Source organism: Stenella coeruleoalba (assembly GCF_951394435.1).
Source record: "Stenella coeruleoalba genome assembly, chromosome: 20".
Lineage (NCBI taxonomy): Eukaryota > Metazoa > Chordata > Mammalia > Artiodactyla > Delphinidae > Stenella > Stenella coeruleoalba.
The window spans coordinates 43,319,855-43,347,199 of record NC_137166.1 but is presented as its reverse complement, the minus strand read 5'-3'; the positions used below and the strand labels follow the sequence as shown (position 1 = coordinate 43,347,199).

Below are 27,345 nucleotides of genomic sequence, written 5' to 3'. Positions count from 1 at the left end.
GTTAGGGCACCCATGGCCCCTTCTCTGCAGATATTGCCCCTCAGAGTCTCCCAGGAGTGACTCGCCACTTAGCACCTGCTGAAATGATAAAATGAGAAAGCAACCCACCTGTTACTGCCTCTTTATTCACTGAGCCTGGTCCCAGCATGACACTAGCAGCCACATTTTCACCATTTTTATTCATTAATTTTGTCAGATGGTTTAGTGGGGTATGTGGGGGGAGATGGCAGGAGCTGTCCCCCCACCCCCTGTGCACAGGACAGGACATGCTGGGAACTCCTGGAGAGAAAGGGAGGACAGGGAGTCAGCCTAACCCTCTCAGATTTGTGCAAGAGCCCCCAGGATGGAGGGTGGTGGGGTGATGGGCATGCCCTTCAGCCCAGGGTAGGTAAGCTATGATAACAGGTTAGGGACCCACATCAGAGGCAAGTTACAAAGTTAGAAACCTGGGGTAGGGGTCAGGAGCTCAAGAAAATACAAAACAAGGGATTAGGTTGGACCAAGATCAGTGAGGGAGAAGAGAAAGGAGGAAGGTCTCTCCCAGCTCTGGCTCAACAGTAGCTTCGGGTCTGGCCCTCAGAGTGGAAGGACCAGCTGGGAGTGGGGTAGGGGGGTGGGGGACCAGCCCCCTCCCTTCCTTGCCCCCCATTCCTGTACAAGGACCCTCGGTGGTGCTCGCCCCCCCTTCCATAGGCTGGTGGGGCTGCCCTGTAGGGGAGCGGGTCTGGAGGGCCCCAGGGCCCAGGCACCCTGTGAGGGGTGTGGTGGCCCCAGGGGGCCCGCTGTTTCTGGGGGAGGCGGGGGGCTGGGGGACCAGGATCAGAGCGGCTTCTGGGGTGGGCCGGAGGGGAGGAGGAGCTGGAAGAGGCGGGTGAGGGACCCCTGGGCCCTAGGGCTAGGTTGACATAGAGGGGCTCAGGTCGGGTGGGGCGCCGGGCAGGGTGCTGGGGGGCTGAGTAGCCAAGGTGGTCGTGGGGAAAGCAGGAGGAGGGTGGTGGGTAACTGAGCAGGAAGTCGGGGGACCTATGGAGTGGTGGTGATTGGCCAAGCATGCCATACGAGGCATTGAGCCTATCTGGGGGCATGGAACGCAAGGGACTCCAGGACCGGGTGGGACCAGAGTAAGGGGACCCCTCGCCTGCCTCAATCTCATAGTACAGGTTCTCTCCTCTGTCCAGTGGTGCAGGGGGACCCAGGGGGCTCCTCCAGACTGGGGCTGGGGAGCTGGGCTGGAAGGATGGGGAGCCAAGGGGGTACAAGCCTGGCCTGGGGACCCCGAGGAAGGATGGTAGGCACTCCCGGGGGGCTGAGGAGAAGAAGCCAGGGGTAGGAACCTGTGGGGGGACAGAACACAGGAAGTGGGCTGCCATCTCTGGCACATCCCTGTACCTCCCACCTGTCCTGAGCTGGGCACTGACCTGGGAAGGGCCCCTGGGTCCCCTCCTTGAGGTCCCCGTGGGCCGCTGGCTCCTCACCAGGCTCCCATCGCTTTGTTGTCTTGGTAGGGAGGGTGGGGGTCCCGGAGCCCAGGCACCTGGGTGGGCTAGGGAGCGGGGGGGTGGCCCACTCCCTGAGGTCCCTGGGGGCTCACTGCCCACCTCCAGGGACAGCGAGCCGTGGAAAGGGGAGTGGGGAGCAGACGGGGTGCTGCCCTGCTCCTGCTGACTCTGTCTCTGAGCCACCTGCTGAGCCCGCTCAGCCAGGGCCAGGGCCATGAGGCGCGCTGGGTTTTTGGGAGGCGGGGGCGGGGCCCCCCCAGGACGAAGGAGGGACAGGGGTGGGGGCAGCAGCGGTGAATCCATACCAGCACCTAGGAGAGGAGTGGGAAGAGGAGTCGGCAGGGTCTTGGGCGCAGCCTCAGGGCTGTGAGGGTGCGGGATCGGGGGGCTGGACAGTACTCACCATGCTGGCCTTGGGCTCCCCGGGGACCAGGCAGTGCCAGCTTGCTGCAGATCTCCTGTTGGCAGGTGTCGCTCAGCTGGGCCTCAGCTCCACGCAGCAGCAGGGGGATGAGATGGGGGCGCAGGCCTGGGCTGGGGCTGAGGGCTGGCGCTGGGGTGGCCGAGGCAGGTGTTCCTCCAGCCCCCAGCAGCTCCAGGACAGCGGGTGGCACCGATACAGCCAGGGGCTCTGAGATGTCCAGGGCAATGGGTGAGGCAGGGCCGGTGGGTCCACGGGGCGAGAGGGCCTGGGGGGTCACCCTGGGTGGAAAGGCAGAGGCGGGGGCCGGGGGTGCCGGGCTGGCGGGAGGTGCAGGGTCCCCTGGGGTGGGGCTGCTGCATCGAAAGGTAAGGGGATCAAAGTCAAGCCCCCGGAGCCCCTCCAGGCAGCGGGGTGGGCTGAAGTCCAGCTCGTCCCCATCATCTAGCCAGGCTGAGGCTCGGTGTGAGGGGGAACCGGAGAGCGCCCCCAGCCCAGCTGCGGAGGACTCGGAGGTCTCGGAGGACTCGGAGGTCTCGGAGGACTCGGAGGATGATAGGCTCTCGCAGGAGCCAGCAGGTGCTGGGCCCACAGGAAAAGCATCACTGCTGGAGTGGGGTCGCCGTAGCCTGTGCAGCCTCTGGAGGCCTGGAAGGGCAGTATGGGGGGTGCAGTTAGGGGTCAGGGGTCAGAACTTTACATACCCATATACATCAGTGAGAACAGGACACACCACCCAGTAAGTTGGGGAAATAACATGAAGAGGCACGTCCCTGGACAGGGTCACAATGGCTGGGAATCCAGGGAGAGCTCTTCAGACTCATGGGTGATAAAGGAAATAAATGGCAAGTCCATGAAGAGAATCCTTCCAGACCCAAAGGCAAGAATGAAGTCTAACGACCCCACTGGCTGTGAGCATGAGACCAGCAAGATCTCATACACAGTGGCTGGGAGTACAGCGTGGGGCGACCACGTCTGGGAAATACTTGGGCCTTGTCTTGTACAGTTGGACGTGAGCATACCGTACAGTATGCACCTCCACTCCTGGGCGAGCTCATCAGAGCCCCCAGATCCATCAGGAGGAGGATGGACAAGCAACTCCCAAGGGGACACCCACACATGGAACACTAGAGAGTGACGGAGAGGAAGGAGGCTGAGCTCTACTCAGCAGCGCGGACGGCAGCCTATAATGTAGTGGTGAGTGAATCCACATATAGCGCGATACCGCTTTTAATGGTACCCTTTAATTAAAGTTTCAAAACAACTAGAACTTCCCAGTATGTTATTGACGCCTGCACCTGTATGTGATAAAACTGTAAATGCAAAGGGATGAAGACTATCAAATTTAGAGGATGCCTGTGGTGGGGAGGCAGCAGGTGGGAGGGGGAAGAGTTCGCAGGTAACATAGTGGCGCTCTTTTAGTTCTGGCCAGTGAGTTCATGGGTGTTCATTATACTATTTAATTTTTTTTTCAAAAGGGATGAATAAAAGACTTTGAAAGGACGCTGCATGGACCAGTGATCATAGTGCATCAGGAAACAAGGGTGAAGCTTTATCCAACTTATTGTACCTATGGTCCAGATTAAAAACGAAAAAACCCAAGACCCCCAAATCTGAAAACACCACTTGGAGGCCAGCTCAGGGCCCCAGTCCCTCCCAGCTCCACCTGGGCATAGGCAGCGCTGCCCCGTGCTCACCAGCCCCGCTGGCCTGCGATGACAGAGACTCCTCACTCTTGGTAGACCTCAGCGTGACAGTGTCAGGTCGGCTGCCTGCAGGGAGAGGAAGAAGGGTCACGGGGGGCACTACACAGTGCCTCTCTGACCACCACGCCAGCTGCCCGGCCTCTGACCTGAAGGTGGCGGTCGGGCACGGGTGCCCCCTAGCCAGGGAAGAGGCTTCTTTCGGGGGATGCTGGGGCCCCGGCCCAGGGCAAAGAAGGTCTTCCAGCTGCTACCCCCAGGCTTCCGCTGTTTCTCGCCTCTCTCCCCTTTCCTCCTGGAGTTTGGGTGAGACACAGGAGGCAGGCTGAGAGCTGGGGCCCCCCGGCGAGCCCCTCCCCTTCCAGGCCTCCCACTCACCTTTCCACAGGTGAAGCTGGGGCCTTGGAAGTTGTGGGCTCGGTGGGCGTCCCCAGCCGGCCCTGGGTGCGAGCCTGGGCTTCCTCCAGCGTCAGCAGGCGAGTGGAGGGGCCGCTGCCCGCAAGGGACTTGGGCCTGGGGAGGAGGCAGCGGCCTGGGAAGTCGGGAAAGGGGGCAGCCGTCAGCTCTGGGACCATTCAAGGCCATAGGCAAAGCCAAGCGCTACAGCCCAAGCCCCGGCCCAGCAGCGTGCCCACCCGGGCTGGCAAGGCAGGGGGCCAGGGCGGATCAGGCGGGAACGGGTGGGCAGCAGGCAGGTGAGGAGGAGGCGTGAGGCAGAACGAGCTGATGAGGAGGCAGCTCCCAGCAGCCAGCGAGGACAGCGGCTCTGGCTTCAGTTACCTCGAGCCAGAGGGCCCTCCGACGTGCTGAATCCTGACTGGGCTGGGGTCCGGGGCGGGGCGGGGAGTCTGGGTGGGGCTGGGGCGGGGTCAAGTCTGGGGACCTCCCACCTCCTCCCAGGTGGACCCAAGGCCCCGAGCGCCCCCAGGAGCTACAAGGGGTGAAGGAAGAACGATGTCCGGGCCAAGAAGTGGGGATCCTGAGCGTAGGAGCTGAAATGAGAAGGGGGGGGAGGGGAGGGAGAGGCCGGGGCGGGGTCCTCAAGGAGCCAGAAGGGAGGTCCAGCTTCAGTGGGATAGGGATGGGGCTGGGAGCCCACCTGCCCTCCCGCTGCAGCCCGGACAATGAGGGGGCAGTAGTCAGGACATCGGGGGTGGATGGGCATACCTGCAGGGTCAAGGCCAGCAGAGGTGAAAGTGTCGCTGAACAGGACGTCCACGTGGGTGAGCAGGAATTCCACCACCACCGACTGCACCCGCACCTCCCGGAAGGCTGCTGCCCCCCCCAGCCCCACTGACTCCAGCTCCATGGACCTGGATGGGAGGACGGGGAGGGTGGCCCGGTGCCTCGAGCCCCAGCTGGTGGGTTCTGGCCAGGCAAGGTAGGGAGCCTTGGAAGCAATGCCTATCATTCAATGTCTCTGACCCCGTCAAACTAAAACTGCATTCTCAACCCTTCCCCAAACCTGCTCCCTCCCTGCTATCCCATTTCAGTCAGTGTACTTCTTCTAGTGGTTCAGGCCAAACACCCTAGAATTGTCCTTGGCCCGTCTTTCCCTCACACCCACATCCAGTCTCGGCAGACCCTGTTGGCTCCACCCACAAAGTCTATCCAGAATCTAAACTCTGCTCCTCCACTACCCCCACCCTGGCCCAGCCTCCATTCTCTCCCTCCTGGACCATCACACAACCTCCTCCCTGGTCTCCCTGCTCCCATCCCGCCCCTACACTCTGCTCCCCACACACAGCCAGAGGGAGCCTGTGAACCCCTGAGTCAGATCAGGGCCCTCCTGGCTCAGAGCCCTCTTCTGGCTGCATTTCACTCCTGGTAAAAGCCAAAGTCCTCACTATGACCCACAACCCATAAGTCCCTCCCCTACCTGGTCCATCACCTCTCTGACCTTACCATCTCCTCCCCCTCAACCCCTCCCTCACTCACTCAGCTCCAGTCACACTGGCCCCTCTGCTGCTCCTCCAAAACACTAGGCCCTGACCCAGCCCCAGGACCTTTGCACTTGCTATTCCCTCTGCCTAGTTTGCTCTTCCTCAGATATCCACATGGGTCCTTCCCTCACCTTCTGCAGGTATCAACTCAAATGTTACCTTCTCAATGGAGTCTTCCCCACCCACTTCATTTAAAATTGTAAACCTCTATATTCCAGGTCTGTCTTTATTTTTTCTCCTGTAGTTCTTATACCTACCATGTACCATCTATTTTATTTATTTACTTATCTGTTTCCCAAGAAGAACTGAACTCCTCCAGAACAGAGAACTTGCCTGTCTTGGTCACCATCAAATCCTCTGGGGCTTACCCTGCTGCTGGCCATGGAAGACTTCTTCCTGAAGCCTTCACTGCCAGTCTAAACATTTCAAATGCCATGGCCCTGCAGATCTCCCTTCCCCACTTTGTAATCTTTCTCTTTGCCACTCATCACCATCAGACAGCGCTCTGTGTTTTTCTTGTAATGGTTCACTGTCATCTCCCGCATGAGAATGTGAGCCCAGAGCACAGGTTCCTGCTCACTACTGTGTCCCCGGTGCTGAGAACAGGGGCTGGCATACTGGCATCCAACACTTAAGAAATATGTGAAATGAACAAGAGAGCAAAAGCTGGGTGGGTTCCTGGGGTGGGGGAGGGGGAGGGGGAGACTCAAGGCCCAGCCTGTGGGAGGGAGCTAGGGGGGCAGGCTGGTGAGCTGCCAGCTTACCGTAGCAGGTTGGGTGCCCAAACAATGGCCAGGTTGCGGGCATGCATGCTGGTATTGGCACTGTGTCTCGCCATGCGGGCCAAGTGCCTCAGCAGGTACTCCAGGGTCCTGGGGGTGGAAGCGGAGGGGGACGCCTGAGCCTCAACTCCCTTGGGAGCCCACCACAGCCCTTCCCTGCCCCTCCTGGTTTACCTGTAGTGCGGCGGGGGCAGCTGCTGGATGACGTCGTGGACCCGCACCAGGCGTTCCTCCTCCCCAGGCACTGACATGGCTTCCTGAGATTGTGTGAGCATGAATGAGGGGGGCCGCACGCCTCCCAGCACCCTCCAACCTTGCCAGCGCCCTCACTCACGCTGAACTTCCCGTAGAGCTGGTATGTGAGCAAGGGGTTCGGCAGCTCTCGGAAGTAGAGCTTGCAGAGGGAGGACACGCTGTGGATGTCCTGCAGGAAGGCGGGGCCAGACAGTTCAGGGATCCTCTCACTGTCAAACTCATGCCTGAGGCCACCAGGTCAAGGAGGAGGAAGATTCGGGTCAGAGCTAGCCCACCTGGCCGTGTCCTTCCCCCGCCCCCTAAAGTGTCCACAGGTGGATGCAATCCTCTTCCTGTGCTGGGCTCTTCAGAGGCTCTCAGAACCTTACTGAGCCCCCCTTCCCCCCAACAACCCTATGTGCCAAAGACAAGGGCACCCCACTTACAGAGGAGGACACTGAGGCTCAGGTGGGAGGTGCCCTGCTTGTAGCTACCCAAGGCTATCTGCCTCCACAGTGTGACCGGGCTCTGTCCACAAAGTTGTGCCATTTTCCTGGCTCCAAGAGGTCACACTGGAAAATGCAGCTGAAATCCCAGCGGCCCCTGCTCACAACCTGGCGGTGTCCCACCCTCTCAGGTAAAAGCTCTATGCACGTGACCTCGGCCTCATCTCTCACTGCCCCAGGCTCCACGCTCTTGCTTCACGGCCTCCTGTCAGCTCGGAAGCCCATGCCTCACTGCTTCCCACCTCTTCGACTGTTGTTATGCATGCTGCCCCTCCTGGGCTCAGAACCCATCCTGTGGCTCCCCTCTTACTCCCAGTAAAAGCCCAAATCCTAACAGTCATCAAAAAGGCCCCCCATGGGGCTTCCCTGGTGGCGCAGTGGTTGAAAGTCCGCGTGCCAATGCAGGGGACACGGGTTCGTGCCCCGGTCCGGGAAGATCCCACATGCCGTGGAGCGGTTGGGCCCGTGAGCCATGGCTGCTGAGCCTGAGCGTCCGGAGCCTGTGCTCCGCAACAGGAGAGGCCACAGCAGTGAGAGGCCCACGTATCGCAAAAAAAAAAAAAAAGGCCCTGCATGCTCTGCCCCTAATCATTTCGCAGACATCATCTCCTGCTGCTTTCCCCTCACGCTGGCTGTTCCCTCCAACGTGGATAAGCACATGGCTCGCTCCCTCACCTCCTCCACAGCGAGCTCTCCCCCAGGAGGCCTTCTCCGCCCACCCTACTGAAAACCGCAATACCCCCCCCACCCCGTTTTCTTATTATGATCTTGCTTACCCCTGTCTTTTTTCCTCCATACCACTTGTCACCTATTGTAAACTCTCTCATTTCCTTGTTTGGCTCCCCCTCTAGCACGTGGGCCCCGTGAGGGCGGGATTTTCTGGTTGTCTCATTCACCACTGCGTCCCCAGTGCCTAGTGCTTGGCATGTGGCAGGTGCTCAGTGAAGGCCGACCCCTCTGCTTTGAGTGCTTGTTCTGCTCTCACCTTTCAGACCTCAGCTGGGGTGTCACTTCCTCAAGGAAGCCTTCCCTGCCCCCACCCCAGTCCAACCCTGCCCTGTGCCCTCCCAATAACTCTGTGTCCCCAGCACATGGCACAGGGCCTGGAATAGAGATGATGCTCAATAAATGTTTGCAGAGGGAAGGGGTTGGTGGAGGGTCCTCACCGTAGCCTCTGGATGTTGGATGACACACCTGAGAGCCGATAGATTCCATCTACCACCCCATGGGCCTCGATAAACTCAGAGCAGCAGCGAAGCACCTGGGGCACTGGGAGAAACAGCGGGGTCAGGGCTGGGCAGGTTGCAGCCTGGGTGGGAGGATCGGGCAGGGCAGGTGGGCCCGGGCCTCACCATCCTGGCCTGAGTTGCTGAGGTGCTCTCCAAGGTCACAGCCGAAGACCCTCTGCCGCAAGATGCCCCGCTGCCGCAGCCGCTGCCGGGAAGGGCGGGAGTGCATGAAGGTGCGGAGGAGGCCGGCCAGCTTCCCACGCGGCCGGGGCACAGCTGTGGGTGTAAAGGCGGGTCAAACAGGGTCAGTGCAGCCCCCGGTCTGATGGGGTGGGAGGCAGGGGCCTCGCCCCTCATTTGCATTACCTGAGGTCAGAGAGGAGATACCCTGGGGAGCTGGGACACCACCCGGGGGACCGTCGGCATCTGTGGGGCGAACAAGGGGTGGAAAGGATGGATGGCTGACAAAGGATGCAGGAGGGCCTCCCCACTTTGCCCAGGACACTCACCCCCCTTTAGTCCTGGACCCGGCCGCTCTGTGAACAGCTCCACACACTCGCTGGGGAAGAATCCGACCTGAGGAGGGTTTGGGGTCAGTGACTGGGCCATCTGAGCTGGCGCAGTGCCCCGACCCCACCTGTCCACCCCAAGCCAGGCTCACCTGGAAGCCCCGCTTGCCCCGCCACCAGCTCCGATCCTCCGTGGGCGGCATGTCGATCACTGAGACAATGTCTCCCACCTGGGAGTGGGCAGGTGTGAGGAGGGAGGGTCAGAAGGCGCAGGGGAAGTGGGGACCCAGCTGGAGTCTGCTCCTCCACAGCCTCACCTCAAAGGACAGCTCGTCTGGTGCCTGGGCTGTGTACCGCTTCACCACATGGGCAGCGGCCACCGCAGGGATATTGAGTGAGGCCTCCTCACTGAGAAGCAGTCGCCGGCCGTGGTTGTCCAGCTGAGATGGAAGAGAATGTGGCAGGGAGAGGCCAGAGGAAGGGGATAATAAAGACAGAGAAGGTTCCTCCATGCCCAATGGAGGCCACCACCTGTCTCCCACCCAAGAGCCCCTGTCACTCAGAGCTATTGGTCAAACACCTACATTCTTGCCCCTCCCAAAACAAAGCCCTTTCCATGTCCCAGGACTCCCCTGCCAGAAGTCTTTCTGATACACCCCTGCACCCTCGTCCTCCATAGCAGACACTGCACATCTGCTATCTAAAAACCTGCTGCTTAGGGCTTCCCTGGTGGCACAGTGGTTAACAGTCCGCCTGCCAATGCAGGGCACATGGGTTTGAGCCCTGGTCCGGGAATATTCCACATGCCACGGAGCAACCAGGCCCGTGCACTACAGCTAGTGAGCCTGCACTCTAGAGCCCGCGAGCCACAACTACTGAGCCTGTGAGCCACACTACTGAAGCCCGTGTGCGACAACTACTGAAGCCCGCGCTCCTAGAGCCCGCCCGTGGTCCGCAACAAGAGAAGCCACCGCAATGAGAAGCCCGTGCATCGCAACGAAGAAAAGCCCCCGCTCCCTGCAACTAGAGAAAGCCCACGTGCAGCAATGAAGATCCAACGCAGCCAAAAATAAAATTAATTAATTAATTTAAAAAAAGCCCAACCCTGCTGCTTTAAGCCACTCTTAGCCCGGCATTCTGTGAGCTACAGCCAAACCTATTTCTAACCAATATACCTTGAAATTCTCACATCCCTACAGCTCAACACCTGTGTGCGCATGTGCGCACACACGTTTTCCCCCCATAGGCAAGCGCCCACACAGACACTGAAATACCAGCGTCTCCTCCACTCCTACTCGTTTCTTTCCTGTGCCCACACAAACCCTCCCAGGCTGGTTCTTGCTCCCCAGACATCCCTCACTCACTCCCAGCTCCAAGCCCTCCTGCCCGGGCCCACCTCCATCCAGGTGAGCACGGGCCCACAGTTGAGGTTACTGTCCACCAGCCCTGACAGGGTCTCCAGGTACTGCAGCAGCAGCGGCACCAGCATCTGGGGGCAGGTGGTCAGAGTGGGCTATGTGAGAAGACCCCACCCAAGACAGCCCACTGCCCTCCTATACTGCCCTAGCTCGCCTCTGGCAGAGCCGAAATTCAACTTGTACGCATGGGTGCTGCTCCGTTCGCTCTTAAGTACTGAAATGCTGTCATATCAATTGGTTAAACAGACTATGCCGAGTCCCCGTGTGCCCCCATTGGTCTGGCCATTCTGACCCTTCCATGAAACCCCCAGGAACTCCCTATGATCCTACAACTAAAGGGAGTCTCCAGAACCCTGCTGCAGTTCTAAGGCCTCTGACTGGCTGGGACTCGGGCCATACCAGTGCTTAAATATTTCTCTATTCCCCTGCCTTGATGGTTTCACACATCTCTGATGAGGACACACCTTGGCTGAGGTAGGGGCTGGGACAACAAGTAGTTTACCTGGGCAGCCCTGGCACCCTCTGGGGGTGGGGGAAGCTCTGGGAGGCAGGAAAACCTCCGGTCAAATATGCAGCGGTGGAGGTGGGCGTCCAGGGAACGGAAGTCATCATAACTGCGGAGAACTGGCCAGGAACGGCCCTGTGGGAGCGGGAAGGACAGGAGGGAGCAATGGTACCATTACCCTGAGCTGAGGACTGTGGCAACCAGTCCGCCAGGCTTGATGAGAGGTAGGGGTGGGTGGCCTCACCTGACAGGTCACCTGCACCCCAAACACCAGTTCATTCTCTCCAGAGAAGCTGGGACCTTCACGCTCTGGAGACAGCAGGAGCTGTAGAGGGAAACAAAGGTCCAGGTGCGGGTCTCACTTTTTTCCAGCCCTTACCTCTCCAGATCGGCATTATCTAAGGATGGGTCTGTGTCCCCGTCCTGAGCCTCCCCAAAAGCAGGGCCTCGTGATGTCTTAGTCAGAGTACAGGGTCCTGGCACCAAGCATACACCTAACAAAAAGTTGTTGCTGAATGAATAAAGGAACAAATGAATGAATGAACAACTCTCCCCTTCTGCCCTGCAGCTCCTGCCACTGAGCAGCCAGTCCCAAAGGTAGGTTTCAGCGGTAAAGTGGCTGATACTGCTTCAGGGCTGGGTGGGATCTTGCCTACCCACCTGGTGCTGCCCCCATACCTGAATGTGGCCGAAGTCAACGTTCTCGTAGTGGAAATGGGCACAGTCAGCCAGCCGGGGAAAGGGACCTCGAGGAGCCGAGAGCCTGGGGGACAGGTGACAGGTCACTAGTGGCTCCTGCACTTGGTTCCCCTCCTAAGTTGAGCCTGTCCCTCACCTCTCACCTCTTCCCAGGCTTGCCCTTCACACTGGGCCCCCCAGCTGGGGGCAGGGGCTGCACTGAGCCTTCCCCAGGGCCATCCAGGCTGTCAGTGCTGCGAGCCTGTAGAGCAGAAAGAAGAATCAGAGGCCCCCAGAGATGGGAGCAGAGAGACAACGGGAGCATTGTTATCTGTCAGCCTGGGCCTGCAGGCCCGAATTGCTCCATACACTGCCCTGAACAGGGAGAAGAGGGGTAGGTCAGGGGGAGGTAAAGGCTGGGCTGAGGGTAGGTCTGCTTCTTCGTGTGTGGTCTGGGGTGGGGGGCTGGCAGAGCAGGGCCCACGGGTGAATTAGGGAAAGAGCATGTTGGTACCATCTCTCCCCATTTAAAACCCTCCTGTAGCCCCAGCAGAGTACAGTCATCTCCCGTATGTGCCTCTCCACGCCTTTCATAGACATCTGGACAGTCACTGCTCCCATCTTATCAGTCTTCCTGCTTCCACCTCTCCCTCCCTGCCAGCTTCTTCACAGCAAGAGCCTGTATAACTTTCACAAAACACAAATCTGCCTCTGTCTCTCCACAGCTCATGAATCTTCAATGGCTCCCTGTTGTCTTTAAGATAAAGTCTAGGGCTTCCCTGGTGGCGCAGTGGTTGAGACTCCGCCTGCCGATGCAGGGGACGTGGGTTTGTGCCCCGGTCCGGGAAGATCCCACATGCTGCCGAGTGGCTGGGCCCGTGAGCCATGGCCGCTGAGCCTGCGTGTCCGGAGCCTGTGCTCCGCATCGGGAGAGGCCACAACAGTGAGAGGCCCGCGTACCGCAAAAAAAAAAAAAAAAAAGATAAAGTCTAAATATTCTGGTCTGTTTACCTCTCCAGCCTCATCTCTTCCCACTGCCTCTGCTCTCAGAGCTCTCAAACTTCTAAGAGTCCAACAAAAGTACCATCTTCTCATTTCCTTCTAGGGCTTTGCAAAGGCTGGTCCTGCTGCATGGAACACTCTTCCCCATCCTTTCCGTCTTTTCACTTATCTCTCAGGTCTCAACTCTCATGTTCCCACCTCTCGGAAGTTCTCCCTGACCCTTCAGGCTGTGTCAGGCTCCTCTTCTGGACTCCCGCATCCCCTGAGCCACCCCCATCCCAGGCTTGATGTTGCCTGAGCTTCCCTCATTACAGCCTTGAGCACTCTGAGGTGTCCCTGTCTGGTGACAGTCCAGTGGAGGAGTCCATCTCCCCCACTGGACTGGGACTGAGTCCCTAGTCCCCCAGCATTGCCCAGCACAGAGCTGGGCACAGAACTGATGCTCCTCACAGGTTGGGTTGTGCCTGATTCCTCTCTGGGTCCCAACGCCCAGTGCCAGCTCAGTCACACAGCAGGGGCTCGGTAAAATCTGATGAATAAATTAACCATCTGCCAGATGAGGATTCCTCAGGCTGGGCTCTAGCCTCTCCCTCCTTCGCATCTCTACAACGCCGACTTCGTCCTTTGGGTCTCACCCTTGGGTGGGTCCCTCTCCAGCCCATGAAGCTCCCCAAGGCAGGAGGGGATCTGACTTTCTCTGGGCCTGGAGCAAAGGGGCTACACAGAGGTCTCAGTGAATGTTAAGTGAGCGAATGAGGGAATGAATGGATGAATGAGCAGGAGCAGCAGGGTGGGAGAGGGAGATGGTGGGGGAGGGTGGATGAGGACAAGAAGATGGAGAGGACCCAAGGATCACATCGGGGTACAATGCAGGCTTGGGATTAGGGTGGAGTAGGGAGGAGGGGAGCAGATGGAGAGGCTGAAGTAAAGGTTCAGGCTGATGGGGGATAAGGGAGGGTTGGTTGAGAGGGACTGGGAAGGGGTGAGAAAGACGAGAAGGAGAAGAAAAGGGTCAGGCTGAGGATGGAGCCGGGTGGGGGTGGGGCTCAAGAATGAGAAACCGGCTGATGGTAGAAGGAGGAGGGGTCTAGGCCAGGGAGGGGTGGAGGCTGGGATGAGGACGCTGAGGATGGCTCTGGGATAGGGGCTGTTGAAGGACCCAGAGAGCCTCAGCAGGCCCCTGCGGGGGCCACTTGGAGGATGCGGGGTCCTTCCCTGGACCAGCCCTTTTTCCTCCCAAGTCTGGGTCTTCGGCCACTGTCACCCCCATCCAGGGCGTGGAAGGGGGATGCGCGCTGAGGGGGCGGGGCTCGGGTAAGAGCTCGGGCCCAAGACCAGGCCGGGGTACAAGAGGGACCGCGGTGAGGGGTGAGGGGCGGCGCAGGCCGCGGGCTCGGGCGGGGCCGGGGGCGGGGCGCGCGGGGCGTGGCCCCGCGCGGACAGACTGACTTCGCCGACAGATTGACGGCCGCGTGGGCGCCTCACCACCATGGTCGCGTAGCCTCCTCAGGAGCCGGCCGCGCTGGACCCCTCGCTCGTCGTCTTCGTCGCCGATGCCGCCGCCATGGCGACACAAAGGGGAGGGCGCGAGCTGCGCGCGGGCGGCTGCAGGCCCCGCCCCTAACGGCCGCCCGTGGCTCCGGCACTAGCCTCACAGGGGCGGGGGCAATGGGGGACGCGGCGCAGCGTCTCATTGGCTCCACCCTTGGCCTTAGGACGACGCCCCGCCCACCTGGCGGATTTTCATTGGCTTGGGTCTCATTTCTGGCTCGGTCTCTCCGGTCCCGCCCCGCGAAGTTTGACAGCGCCACGCCTATGCCTGCTTTTCATTGGCCGTCATTCCCCTCCTGAGACACACCCTCAGGTTCTTTATGCTTTGCTTCTAACATTTCTAACACTAAGCTGTGGACCCTTCCCTTAGTCCACTGTCAGTGACCGCTCCTCTGCCACTTTCAATTGGCTTCTCCCATGGCCTCAAGCTTTTCTCCATCCCCTAAGCAGCTCTTCAAAGTCTCGATCCTCTGACCCCACTTTGTCAGTCCTTGACCCCTCCCCTGCCCACAGAATACTAACAACATTGGCCTCTGGATGTTTTTCACTGGCTCAGATGCCCTGCCTGGGACATAACCCTAGGCAATCTGCGACTTAGCCTCCCGCTACTCACTGGACATTTTCCTTGCCTCCTCTTCTACTGCTTCTTACAGGCTGGCCTCCAGCCTTTATTTATTCCTTTTTCCTAGGAATAAATTTAGCCTGCATGCCTGAACATGACCACGCCTCCCATAAAGCCAGTCCCAATTGTTCCCGCTGTTGACTGAGGCTCAGAAAACACTCTGTAGGGACTTCCCTGGTGGCTCAGTGGTTAAAGATCCGCCTACCAATGCAGGGGATACGGGTTCGAGCCCTGGTACGGGAAGATCCCACATGCCGCGGAGCAACTAAGCCCGTGAGCCACAACTACTGAGCTTGCGCTCTAGAGCCCGCAAGCCACAACTACTAAGCCTGCATGCCACAACTACTGAAGCCTGGACACCTAGAGCCTGTGCTCTACAACAAGAGAAGCCACTGCAATGAGAAGCCTGCGCACCGCAACCAGGAGTAACCCCCGCTTGCCACAACTAGAGAAAGCCTGTGCGCAGCAACAAAGACCCAACACAGCCAAAAATAAATAACAAATAATAAATAAATAAATAAATACAGCTCTCTGATCCCTGGACCAGGTATGTACATTTTAAAAAAAGAAAGAAAGAAAAAGAAAACACTCTGTAACAACGCCCTTTCCAAGAGAATTTGCCATTGGTCATGCCCTCAACAAGGCCCTCGAAGGTACATCCTTGATCCACCCATTCATTCATTCAAAAACTCTGATCGCTTAATTTGTGGATATATCAGTAACCAAAACAGGGGAAAATATAACCTGCCCACATGGAGCTCAAAAGCTAGTGGGAAAAGACAGTTTACAAAATAAGAATTTTAAAATATAGAATATTAGAAAGCGATAAGTTCTATGGATAAAATTTAAGCCAAGATTGGGGAAAGGGAGTGCTTGACTGGGGGGTAAATTTACAGCTACTTATTTCAGTTTATTGAACTTGCTGACCTCACTTCCATAACAGGGATTTCCCACATGAATTTCCCTCTGCCCGGAGTATTCTCTGCGCGCCACCCCCACCCCCACCCCCGCCATTAAAACACGACTGCAAATTCTTTCACACTCCTCTCATGAAAAGGTAGAGTCTATCTCCATCTGGGCAGGATTGTGACAACTTCAACCAATAGAGAATAGGAATGAATAGAAATTGACACTATGTGATTTCCAAGGCTATGTAGTAAAAGGCAAAGGCATTCTTCGTCCACTGGAATGACTAGCTCTGGAGCCTTGAGGCATCATGTGAGAAGTGCAACTGTGCTGAGGTAGTCGTGCTCTGAGGAAGCATAAACCACATGGAGAGACCTTGTATAGGCACTACAGTCCGTAGTTGCAGCTTAAAGTCATCTGAGCCCTGATGTCAGACTTGGGAGTGAAGAAGCTCCAGAGATTCTGCCCCCAGCTGTCAAGCCACCTTTGTCTTCCCAGCTGAACCCCTAGACATCATGGAGCAGAGACAAACTGTCCCCAACTGTGCCCCGTCCAAATTTCTGACTCACAGAATCCATGAGCATAATAAAATGATTGTTTTATGCCACTAAGTTTTGGGGTGGTTTGTAACCCAGAAATAGCAATTAGGATGGCCCTTTGTTAGTTATTAACTCCTAACTGTCTCAGCTCAAATATAACTTCCTCAGGAAAATTTCTAGGTCCCACTCACCCCCCAAGATCAGATTCTGCTACTATAAACATCTTTTTTTCTCCTTATATCTAAGCAGCTATTTCCTTCTTTTGATTTTATTTAAATGTATGGTTTGTTCAAAAAGACTGAAAACAAGTATTTACCATGTCTGTGACATACAGAGCTACTTTTTACAGAAATCTATCCTATCTTCTCTTTTTTTGTAAATACAAATATCAAAATAATCCTGATCATATATTCTCCAACATTTTATTATAAAAATTTTCTAACATACAGCAAAGCTGAACAATTTTACACCCATATACCCACCACTTAGATCCTACCATTAGCATTTTACTATATTTGCTTTATCTCACATCTACCTATTACTCTATTCATCCATTAATCTAATTTTTGGATGCATTTCAAAATAAATTAAAGACATTGTATACTGTCTCCTAAATACTTCAGCATGCATATCCTTCGTTGGAGTTCAATATTTATTTTTCTTTTGAGGTAAACCTTACATACCATGCAATTCATAAATTTCACTGAATTTTGACACCTTTGTAGTCAAAATCCTTATCCAGGATGGCAAATGGACTTTTTATATGGCATCCCAGGGCTCCAAAAGGAGGGGGACAGGGAGAGATGGAGAGAGAAGAGAGACTGGGAGAAAAACAGGTGGAAATTATATCATCTTTTCTAATCCAATTTAGAAAGTTAAAGTAATATCACTTCCTCTGCATTTTATTTGTGGAGGCAGTCACAAAGTTCAACCCAGTTTCAAGAAGGGACATAGACTCTACTTTTTTGATGGGAAATGTGTCAAAGTAGTCACAGATAAAACAATAGGTTTTTCACAATAGTCCGGACAGGTGACGATAGCCTAGACTGGGGTGGGGCAGTGGAATGGGGAAAAAGGCAGGGTTAAATTCTGGAGAGATTTTAAAGGTAGAGATGATAGAACTCGCTGGTCAACTGACTGTGGGTGTGAGGGAACGAGAGGAGTCAATGACAGCTGTGAGGCTTCTGACTGAGCAAGTAGAAGGATGGAGCTGAGAGCCAGGGAGGAGCAGGTTTAGGGGGAAGATTAAGATCTGTGGAGTTTGAGACATCTCTTAGACCTTTTTGTGTGGATGATGAGCAAGTAGCAGGGTACAAGAACCTGAGGTTCTAGGCTGAAGATAGAAATTTGTGGACTATCAGAAAAGAGATGGGGTTTAGAGCCCATGATGCCAGATGAGAGCACCTGGGATTGACTGTAGATAGAAAAGTCAAGGCCAGGGCCCTGGGACACACTAAAGTGACAGGTGTGAGGCACAATGAGGAGGCACAACCAGAGAGGTGAGGAGAGGGCTGGGGTTCTGGAAGCCAGGAAAAGAAGTGCTTCAAGGAGGGGGTGGGGATCAGAGCACCAAATGCTGCTGCTGGGTCAAGCAGGATGTGGACTGAGGCCTGACCATTGTCCAACACTCTGATGACTCTACAAGCTTCATACCCAGAGGACAGTTCCTTTGGTCTCATCTGAGACAAGAGGATCCACTCCTGAGTTGGTCAGATAAGGTGAGTCCCAGTCTTGCCCGGAACCCCTCTCCTGCCCTCACAGAGGATGAAACCAGAAGAGACTTTGCTTCAGTGGTCAGAAACTAGGGTGAGGTGGGGCAGGGCAGAGCTAGGGTGTGTGTGGGGGGGAGGCGGGGCATGGGAGCTATTTCCCTAAATTAGTATGACCCAAAACAACTTCTTTCTCAGAGACAACCAGTAACCTGAAAAAAAAAAATGTATTAGGAAAAAGAGAATCTGTACAATTCAAAGTCGTCTGGCCTCAAGAGAGTCTCCTTCCCTCCTCAGCCGCATCCTTGGGGACCCGGGAGGCGACCTGGCTGGAGGAGACCAAGACCCTGGGTCTTCAGTGTGGCCCAGCAGGCGGGATATCTGGGCATCTACTTTCCTGGAAAAAGGACAGGGGAGTAGAGGCTGAAGTTTTGCTCAGGATTGGGGTCTGGGGCTGTGTATGTTCTGGGAAAGGGGCTCAGGAGAAGTGGGTACCAAACGGCAGTCTCAGAGGATTCAGGGGCCGGGTGTCTTAAATCCTGGCATGGTCACCTTTTCTGCCGCCGCAGCTCCGCCCTTTGAACCCTTAGCACCTGCAGTATAGGGTCGTCCTGGAACTCGCTGCCGTCGGAGTCTGGGGGAAAAAGAGCGAGATTCAGGGGGCCGGACTCGTAGCGTGCTGGACTGCCATCCAGATCCGGGCAGCCACGAGCGTCTGTGCGCATCTGCTCACCTTCCGCAGCCTGCAGAAGTCTGGCAGCCTGGGAGAGGACGTATTCTGAGGGGGCGTGGCCATCAGCGGATGAGGGCGTGGCCACAACTTCAAGAGCCCCCTCCTTGAACGGACGGGGCGGGGCCTCAACACAAGTGGCCGCCTCCTCAGCTGGATGAGGCCGGACCTTGGGCGGCTTACACCCGATGTCAGCCAAGAAAGTGTCTTTGTCCTTCCTAGGCACCGATCCCACTAGGGGGAGCATGGCCTTGGCGTTCCGAGACTCGGCCTTAGACCAATCCTGCGGGGTCTCTGTCTGGGGACACCGTGATTCAGATGGAGGGGCCGTGACCTCTGAACGAGAGGACCGAGTCTTGGTTTGAGGGCGTGTGGCCTTGACTTTCTGAGATTCAGCCTCGGGTGGAGGCTGGCCCTCTTGGCGAGGGGGCGTGTCCTCCAGGCTGTCCGGAAACAGCCGAGCCGCCACTACTTGGCCCAGCGCGCCTCTGAGCTGCGCGCCAGGGCCCTCGTCCGCTTCCGTGATTCGCCCAGCAGACTCCCGGCGCTGGGCTCTGCTTCTTCGAGGCTTGGAGCTCTGCCTCTCGAGCTCGGCTGGGCTGCATGGTGCAGGGGTGGGCGGGCCCTGGGGGGCGGCAGGGGGCGCGGGAGTGGAGGCAGACGGCGCAGTGGTTGAGGCTGGAGGCGCAGGAGTGGAGGCTGGGGGCGCTGGGGTGGAGGCCGCGGCCGTGGGAGGGATGGCCCCAAGAGATACCCAGGAACCGGGCTGCGGGGCCCAGAAGAATCCATGGGGGCTGTGGCCCCAAAAGATATGTGGAGAGAACCCTGGGGGAATAGGAGGCCTCTCCAAGTGGAAAGCTTCCCGGGGACCAGGTGGAGCCACACTGCCCCAAAGCGGGATGCAGTTAGGCTGGGTTCCCAGGGAACCAAGCGTCTCCGCAGGGACAGGAGAGGTCTGTAGACAGATGGGGATAGGGACCTGAGAGGGAGAGAAAGGGTAGAGGGTCCTCAGATCCCCTCAGCCTCCTCCTTCCTCCAACTTCCCTTAGGATCCCTGCTCCAGCCCCCTCAGTCTCCTCCCTCCCCCATCTCACCGTAGGGGTGAGGGCAGGGGTCTGGGGCAGCACCCAGGTTCCATCACCCTGGCTTCCTCGAGCCTGTTCAAGCTTCCGCCGCTGCCGCCACTGGTACAGAATGTCATCCTCTTGCCGCAGGGGTGCCCGGGAGGAGCCTGGGGATGGAGCAGGGATGGGGGCAGGTGCTGGGGTTGCTGTGGAGTAAGTAGAGGGAAGAGGGGTAAGGCAGGGCCTGGGGGGATGAGCAAGGACAGCCTAGCACACACCCTTCGACTGTACCAGAAGGTTATTCAGACAGGCTCTCCAGATAATGTCCCAACTCCCCTGCAGATTGGGAAGTGGGGAAAGGGGCAGAATCAGAGAAGAGAGCCCTCATGGGCTTCTCAACCTGTCATCATTCAGTTCTTCATTCATCAACAAATATTTATTGAGCTCTTACTATTTGCCAGGCACTGTTCTGGACGTGGTGGTTATAGCAGTGACCAAGGCGGATCCTCCAGAATCTGCCCACTTCTCCCCGCTTTCCTTCCGTCACCTGCCAACCTCAGAGCAACTTCCTCCCTGGTTTCCCTTCTTCCTATCCTCCCAAACTGTCCCCACCCGAAGCCAGAGGGAGCCTGTGAACACCTGAGTCAGATCAGGGTGCTCCTGGGTTAGAATCTTCCCCGGGCTGCACCTCTCTCCTGGTAAAAAGCAAAAGTCTTTGCATTTGTGGTTTCCTCTGCCTGGAAGGCTCTTCGTTCATGTAACCACAGGGTTCACTCCAAGTATTTCCAGTATTTTCCCAGGTACCACCTTCTTAGTGAAGCCTTCCCTGGCTACCCTATTCAAAACTGCAACAACCCCGGCCCTACCACTCTCCATCTTCTTTCCTGTTCCATTTTTCTCCTTAGCACTTATTACCTTCTAACTACTAAATATCATACTTCTCTGCTTATTTATTGTTCACCTCTCCCTTCACAATGCCAGCTACACAAGGGCAGCAATTTTTGTCTATCTGGCCATTATCATATCCTCAGTGTCAAGAACAGGACCTAGTGTCAGTATTTGTGGCATAAATGCAAAATGAACTGTTTATCGTGTTCCATCCCAGTGCCCAGCCCTGTGCTGGGAATACAGCAGTGACTAAAGGCAGGGCCACTGGCTGTCCTCAGTCCTGTGGGGCAAAGAGACACCACTCCCTATCACCCAGAGCATCATTTTGTCAGTTATGATTAGCATGGCTACCATTATCTCTCGGAAGCCCCACCTACTAACGCTGCACCGAGAAGGTGGGGGGGGTGCATCATGTGGGACCTCTTCTTCTCTCCCTTCTATATACTGTGATTCTACTTCCAGACCTGGCCACTCCCCTCTACTCTGCTCCTCAGGCTCTGGCCCAACCCAAACTACCAGAGTCTGTCTCTCTCTAGATGTTGATAGCAGCCATAGGGAGCGATAAAGATCCCGTGCCCTCCTTGCTCAGAACTCTCCCGTGGCTCCCCGGTAGATTATGACCAAATGCCTCACATGCCTACATAGCCCATGGAATCCGACCCCTGCCAATCTCTTCCACCTTATCCCACACTACTCTTACTCCTGGCTCTTGCCTTTCCTAGTTCATTGTCTGCATCGTGTTCCCTCCGACCTCAGGTCCTTTGTACAGGCTAGAGGGCTATTGTCCCCACCTGCATCATTCAGGTCTCCACTTAGATAGCAGCTCTTCCAGGAAGGCCTTCTCTGACATCCCAGCATCGCAATTCTCTCCTGCATGGCCCTCATTTCTGCTTATATTTCACATTTGTTTGTGGAGTTATGTAGCTATTCTCTACCCCACACTCACTATCCTGTGAGGACCATGAAGGTGGGACCATGTATGGTTGGTTCACTAAGGAATCCCCAATCCTGCTCACAGGCTTCATGCACAACAGATATTCAATGTTTGTTATGTGAAATAATGAATACATTTAATCTGCAAGACAACTCATGAAGTAGGTAGTAGTTTTATCCCCATTTTACAGATGAGGAAACTGAGGCTCAAGGAGGAGAAGTGAATAAGAAGAGAAGGAACAAAGAATCAGACAGGGGAGTGCTTGGGCAGGATCACACAACATGCACAAACACCACTCTGTTCTCTCTGCTTGCCTGTCCCCACTCATGGGAGTCCTGTGAAACATGGAAAGCATCTGTCCCGTGCACCACTGCATCCCAGGACCTAGGCACAGAGTAACAACGATGACCGTAACAGTAACCCAGGTCCTTAATCCAATCTCTGAAATCTTGGGGGCAGAAATTTGCAAGTTCAACAGTTGGCATGTTTTAGCAAAGTTACATGGTATGTACAGTGTTGACAGGGGTCTGGGTCAGTACACCAGACTCAAACACATTGGTATTTAGTTGAACAATATGAAATTGCCATTATTCAACCATTTTTCACTTACAGACAAAAATTTCATATGGTTCAATGTTATATATCCATAGAAAGGAGAATGAATATTTACTCCCTGGCTTCAGACTATACTACAAAGCTACAGTGATCAAAACGGAACGGTACTGGCACAAAAACAGACAAGTAGATCAATGGAATAGAACAGAGAGCCCAGAAATAAACCCACACACTTATGATCAATTAATCTACAACAAAGGAAGCAAGAATATACAATGGGGAAAAGACAGTTTCTTCAATAAGTGGTGCTGGGAAAACTGGACAGCTACATGTAAAAGAATGAGATTAGAATATATTCTCCCACTTCATACAAAAAGAAACTCAAAATGGATTAAAGACCTAAATGTAAGACCTGAAGCCATAAAACTCCTACAAGAAAACACAGGCATAGAACACTCTTTGACACAAATCATAGCAATATTTTTGTAGATCTGTTTCCTAACGCAAAGGAAACAAAAGCAAAAATAAATGAATGGGACCTAATTAAACTTAAAAGCTTTTGTACAGCAAAGGAAACCATCAACAAAACAAAAAGACAACCTACTGAATGGGAGAAAATATTTGCAAACAGTATGACTGATAAGGGATTAATGACCAAAATATATTAACAGCTTATACAACTCAACATCAAAAAACAAACAACCTGATTAAAAGATGGGCAGAAGACCAGAATAGACATTTTTCCAAAGAAGACATACAGAAGGGCCAACAGGCATATTCAAAGATGCTCAACAATGCTACTCATCAGAGAAATGGAAATCAAAATCACAATGAGATATCACCTCATACCTGTCAGAATGGCTATCATCGAAAAGACCACAAATAACAAATGTTGGTGAAGATGTGGAGAAAAGGGAACCCCTGTACACTGTTTATGGGAATGTAAACTGGTGCAGCCACTGTGGAAAACAATACGACGGTTCCTCAAAAAACTAAAAATAGAACTACCATATGATCCAGCAATTCTACTCCTGGGTCTATATCTGAAGAAAATGAAAACAGTAATTCAAAAAGATACATGCACCCCAATGTTCATAGCAGCATTATTTACAATAGTCAACATATGGAAGCAACCTAAGTAAGTGTCCATCAACAGACAAATGGATAAAGAAGATGTGGTGTATATATACAATGGAATCCTACTCATCCATTAAAAAGAATGAAATTCTACCATTTGCAACAACATGGATGGACCTGGAAGGTATTATGCTTAGTTAAATAAGTCAGACAGTGAAAGGTGCATACCATATGTTATCACTTATATGTAGAATTGAAAAAATAAACGCATGAATAGAACAAAACAGAAACTGACTCACAGATATAGGGAACAAACTAGTGGTTACCAGTGGGGAGAGGGAAGCAGAGGAGGGGCAGGATAGGGACAGGGGCTAAGAGGTACAAACTACTATGTATAAAATAAAAAGCAACAAAGAAATATTGTGGAGCACAGGGAATATAGCCAATATTTTATAATAACTTTAAATGGAGTATAATCTGTAAAAATTTTGAATTACTATGTTGTACACCTGAAACTAATATAATATTGTAAATCAGTTATACCTCAATAAAATAAGATAGATATATGAATATTCTTCATATTGTTTACATCAAATTTTGCTGGCAAATCAGCTGTGGTGCCAAATTTGCAAAAAGCCTTCTGATTTTGGGGCTTCGTGTTCAGAACTGCAGACAGGATGCAGAGAGAGAACACGCATACTCCTGATAGCTACTGTTAACAGAGCCGTGCTAGGTTTTCCATGTATTCACCAACTCATTTAATCCTCACAACACCCATAGCAGAGGAGTACAATTATTTCCCCTGTTTTACAGCTGGGGAAACAAGGCCCAGAGAGGTCCAAGGTCACAGAGCTGGTAAGTCGAAAGGCTGGGATTTGCACCCAGACTGCCCTCATCCTTGCCTCCCAGAACCTACCTCGTGCCTTGGGGTCAGAGCCCTTGCTGGAGTCATGAGTGAAGGTCATGGAGAAGGGAGAGAGGCCATCAGAGCTGACGGGGAATGAGGAGATGCCGGCATCGCTGGGGCTGAGGGAGGAGGAGGAAGAGATGGAGGCCTTGCTGTAGGGAGAGGCATAAGTGAGGCAACGGGGGTCTCAGAGGCAGTGGCCCGAGCCTGGAGGGGTAGGAGTGGGGAGGGTGATGGGGGTGGGGGAGGCACCTGCGTTTGAGCAGCCTGGCAGCTCTGCTTTGCAGGCTCAGTGTCTCCAAGTCCAGCAGGGATGAGTTCCACGTGTTGAGGCTCTGTGAGGTGACAGGGGTCAGAGGCCAGTCCCCATCCCAAAGGCTACTGGGAAAGGGGCTCGGGACAGAGGGCCTGGATGCAGGTCTACATTCCACCTGGTGCCCTCACATGCTGGCTTAGAATCTGCTCTTCCTCCTCAGGAAAGAGAGACCAGGTTTTCCTCTGTGGATCCGTATCCCTCAGTGCAGTCATTGTTATAGAAGGGTTGACCCTGCCTTCCTGATCAGGCCTGGCTAGTCATAACGTTCTGTCCTCTGGTTCACAGTGATTGGCTCAAAGATGAGCGAATGAGAGTAAGCCCTGGGGTTTAGGATGGAGCTATTGGAAAAGCCTTCTCTTTCCACTGGAGTGATCAAGTACATTAGAAGCCTAGAGTTAACGGGGCCATCTTAGCTATTTTGAGGGGAAAACCTACCTGAGGTTGAGCCAAACAAAGAGGAACAGAGAGCCATGAGAGTCAAGTTCCTCCCAATATGGTGCAAACACCTGGATTCAGCTATGCCTGAAAGCAGCTACCTTTGGATTTCTTGATTGCATTAGCCAGCAAGACCTTCCTTTTTTGTTTACACTTCCTTGAATTGGGGGTTGACTCTAATTCTATCCCAGGGCGGGTACTGCCAGTTCAGGCATGTAGGGGAAGGAGTGGATGGGGATGTCACCTGCTTTATTTCCTGAAGGGGGGCCATAGTCTGTGATGCGCTGGCCACCTTGGCACGAGTCGGGACTGCTGTGTTGCGTCTTCCTTCTGGTTCATTGGCTCCTGTTGAGAAGCTCCAGTTGATTTAGGGGGGGCCAGGAGGAGTGGCTGCTGGGGGTATCGCTCAGGAGAGGTTATAGGCCAGGAGTAGATGAGACTGAAGCAGGTACCTGCTGCAAGCTGACTGCTGGGGTCTGGTGATTCAGGCCACAGCCACCAAAAGTCAGCTGGGGTTGGGCCTGCAGACTCGCGTTCCTCTCGGCTTGTGGGCTGAGCCTGTCGGAACCGGTTTATGTACCTGTGAGCATCAGAGAATTGCAAGGTGGGTGGGATGAGGAGAGCCTAATATTTAAAAATAACAATAATAATCACAATAGCCAATGTTTACCTAACTCCATAGCAGCACTTGGGAGTTGTCCCTCAACATCAGTTCTCCTTTCTTATAGAGTAATGCAATTTTGTTTTGTTTTGTTTTGTTTTGTTTGCCACGCTGTGCGGCATGTGGGATCTTAGTTCCCCAACCAGGGATTGAACCTGTGGCCCCTGCATTGGGAGTGCGGAGTCTTAACCACTGGACCGCCAGGGAAGTCCCCCAGTAATGCAGTATTATATAAGATGATATAATCCGGGGCACATAGCCACTCTTCTATAAATACATTTACCAGGTGCCCTTGTAGCTTTATGGCCATGTAACTCTGTTCTTGACCAACAGGTACGAGGAGATGTGATTCTGGAAAGTGGATGTGGCTGGGAGCCATTATGGGCCATGAAGGAAAGGGTAACAGCCTAGGGAAGTGAGAGCGACAAGACAGAAGGAAACTGTGTCTCTGAGACCTCAATTAGGGGCTGCCATATCAGGCCTGGTTGTTTCTGTCTGGACTATTAGGTGAGGAAGAAATAAGTACTCTCTTGTTTAAGCCACAATTAATTTGGGACTCTATGTTATAGCAGCTGAACTTGGATCCTACAAATCCAAGTGCTCACTATGTGACAGGCATTGTTATAGATGCTGCACGGACAGTAACTCATTGAAAATTTAAAACAGCCCTAGAGCATACACGCTATTAATATCTCCAATTTACAGATGAGAAAACTGAGGCCAGGATCATATACAGAGTTGGTGACAAAGCTTGGATTTGAACCTCGCTCCAGATCGCTTGCTAACATGCATGAAGTGTGGTCCTAAAAGTGCAGATCTGGCTGTGATATTATGGGATGTCTGCCCCCTCCCACTGATCCAAACCCTTCTTTTCCCCCAGGGCTACTGCTACTTACTTGGCCACCACAGAGTCCCCGCTGTCAGTCACGGTGAGTGGTGGAGAGGCTCTCATCTGTCCCTCAGTGGTGCTGGGTGGGGAAGAGGTCCCTGAGCTGGATGGCCAGGACTCCTCAAACAGCTCAGGGGATTTGGGACCTGTGGCCAGAGCCCTGGGAGCCTCTGGGAGCCTGGATCTCTGGGACCTGGATGAGCTCAGGGTCTAAGATAGGGGAAACGAGGAGAAGAAAAAGTGAGGCTGAGGGGTTATCCCTGTAGGGTAACGAAGACACATACGAAGTCTCAGTCCGGAGGGGAGGAAACATCCCACGATTGCAACAACTCAAAGTGATTGGGGCTGTGATGAGGGATTTAGGTGGTAGAGGACAGGATAAGGGTAGGGCCATAGGGAAAAGAGGAGGGACTGTCTTTTGATCTCTCACCCCCATCTCTCATCATGTCTTCCTTCCCTCTAGTTGTCACTCCCTTGCTACTGGGCTGGAACACAGCACTCTCTGTTGGGTGTCCTCATCTTGGGGTGCCAGGTCAGAAGTGGCTTCGACCCAGGGGGCCGTCCCCCAAAGTACTGTCTTGGGTGGAGAAAACTGGCAAGCTGCAAGGGGAGAGGGGGGTTGGCAGGCAAAGCAAGGTCACTGCAGCCCTGCTGGGAGGCTGTATGTGGGTGGGGTGGATGGGAGAACGGTAAGAGGGCACAACCACCCTACGATTCCCATGGATTCCTGGAAGAGATGGACTATAATTCCCTTGAAGCACCACTGCACACTCAAGATAAAGATACTGGACGCACGATTCCCACCAGCCCTTGGAGCAGTCTCAAAAGAGAAGAACCCAGGAACTGTTGATTGGTGGTTCTTAACCGTGGATCCAGTCTAGGAGGAATCTTTTAAAACTACAGATGCGTGATCCTCACCGCAGACCAAAAGAATCAGAATATCAGGAAGGGGGCTGGGCATCTACATACATCTTCTTCGCAGTGTCCCAGGTGATTCTGAAGTGGAGCTCACGTTAAGGGCTAAACCTTATCACTGTACATTTCCCATAAGTCCTTGGGACACTCTCTGAGGAGAAAGGGGTAGATGGATTACAGTCCCTATAGTCACTGGGCTCCGCCTAAGCAAGAAAGGT

General features: G+C 54.3%; 2 protein-coding genes across 3 annotated transcripts; both read right to left on the bottom strand.

Moving 5' to 3' along the window:
• Positions 1–18,550, bottom strand: ARHGAP33 (Rho GTPase activating protein 33). 2 transcript variants are annotated; one of them, XM_079908219.1, is made up of 22 exons: positions 18,490–18,550; positions 18,309–18,390; positions 11,592–11,689; positions 11,428–11,512; positions 10,994–11,074; positions 10,747–10,884; positions 10,223–10,315; positions 9,144–9,266; positions 8,979–9,056; positions 8,827–8,893; positions 8,684–8,743; positions 8,441–8,593; positions 8,255–8,357; positions 6,683–6,827; positions 6,523–6,605; positions 6,331–6,438; positions 4,791–4,936; positions 4,002–4,155; positions 3,773–3,918; positions 3,618–3,692; positions 1,903–2,568; positions 1–1,810 (listed from the first exon to the last, which is right to left on the bottom strand). In XM_079908219.1, exons 7-22 carry the CDS (start codon positions 10,313–10,315, stop codon positions 552–554), a joined length of 3,459 nt encoding a protein of 1,152 aa, XP_079764345.1. In that variant the 5' UTR covers positions 10,747–10,884; positions 10,994–11,074; positions 11,428–11,512; positions 11,592–11,689; positions 18,309–18,390; positions 18,490–18,550; the 3' UTR covers positions 1–551. The 2 variants fall into 2 exon arrangements, with proteins under 2 accessions (XP_079764345.1, XP_079764344.1); XM_079908218.1 differs by lacking the exons at positions 18,309–18,390; positions 18,490–18,550 and adding an exon at positions 13,915–14,010.
• Positions 17,648–27,345, bottom strand: PROSER3 (proline and serine rich 3). The gene is given in 12 exon segments (XM_079908220.1): positions 17,648–18,071; positions 18,074–18,153; positions 18,309–18,390; positions 18,490–19,465; positions 19,581–19,756; positions 23,921–24,063; positions 24,164–24,246; positions 24,907–25,007; positions 25,115–25,242; positions 26,220–26,422; positions 26,643–26,812; positions 27,182–27,345. Coding segments are annotated over 11 exon segments (2,022 nt in total). The 5' UTR covers positions 26,649–26,812; positions 27,182–27,345; the 3' UTR covers positions 17,648–18,027.

Bases quoted from the DNA above. Each gene is read 5' to 3' on its own strand.
- ARHGAP33 (XM_079908218.1), bottom strand. The intron at 8,358-8,440 runs GTGAGGCCCGGG...TGTTTCTCCCAG, and splicing joins CAGCAACTCAGGCCAGGATG to TGCCCCAGGTGCTTCGCTGC. The intron at 2,569-3,617 runs GTGAGCACGGGG...CTGCCCTTCCAG, and splicing joins ATCGCAGGCCAGCGGGGCTG to GCCTCCAGAGGCTGCACAGG.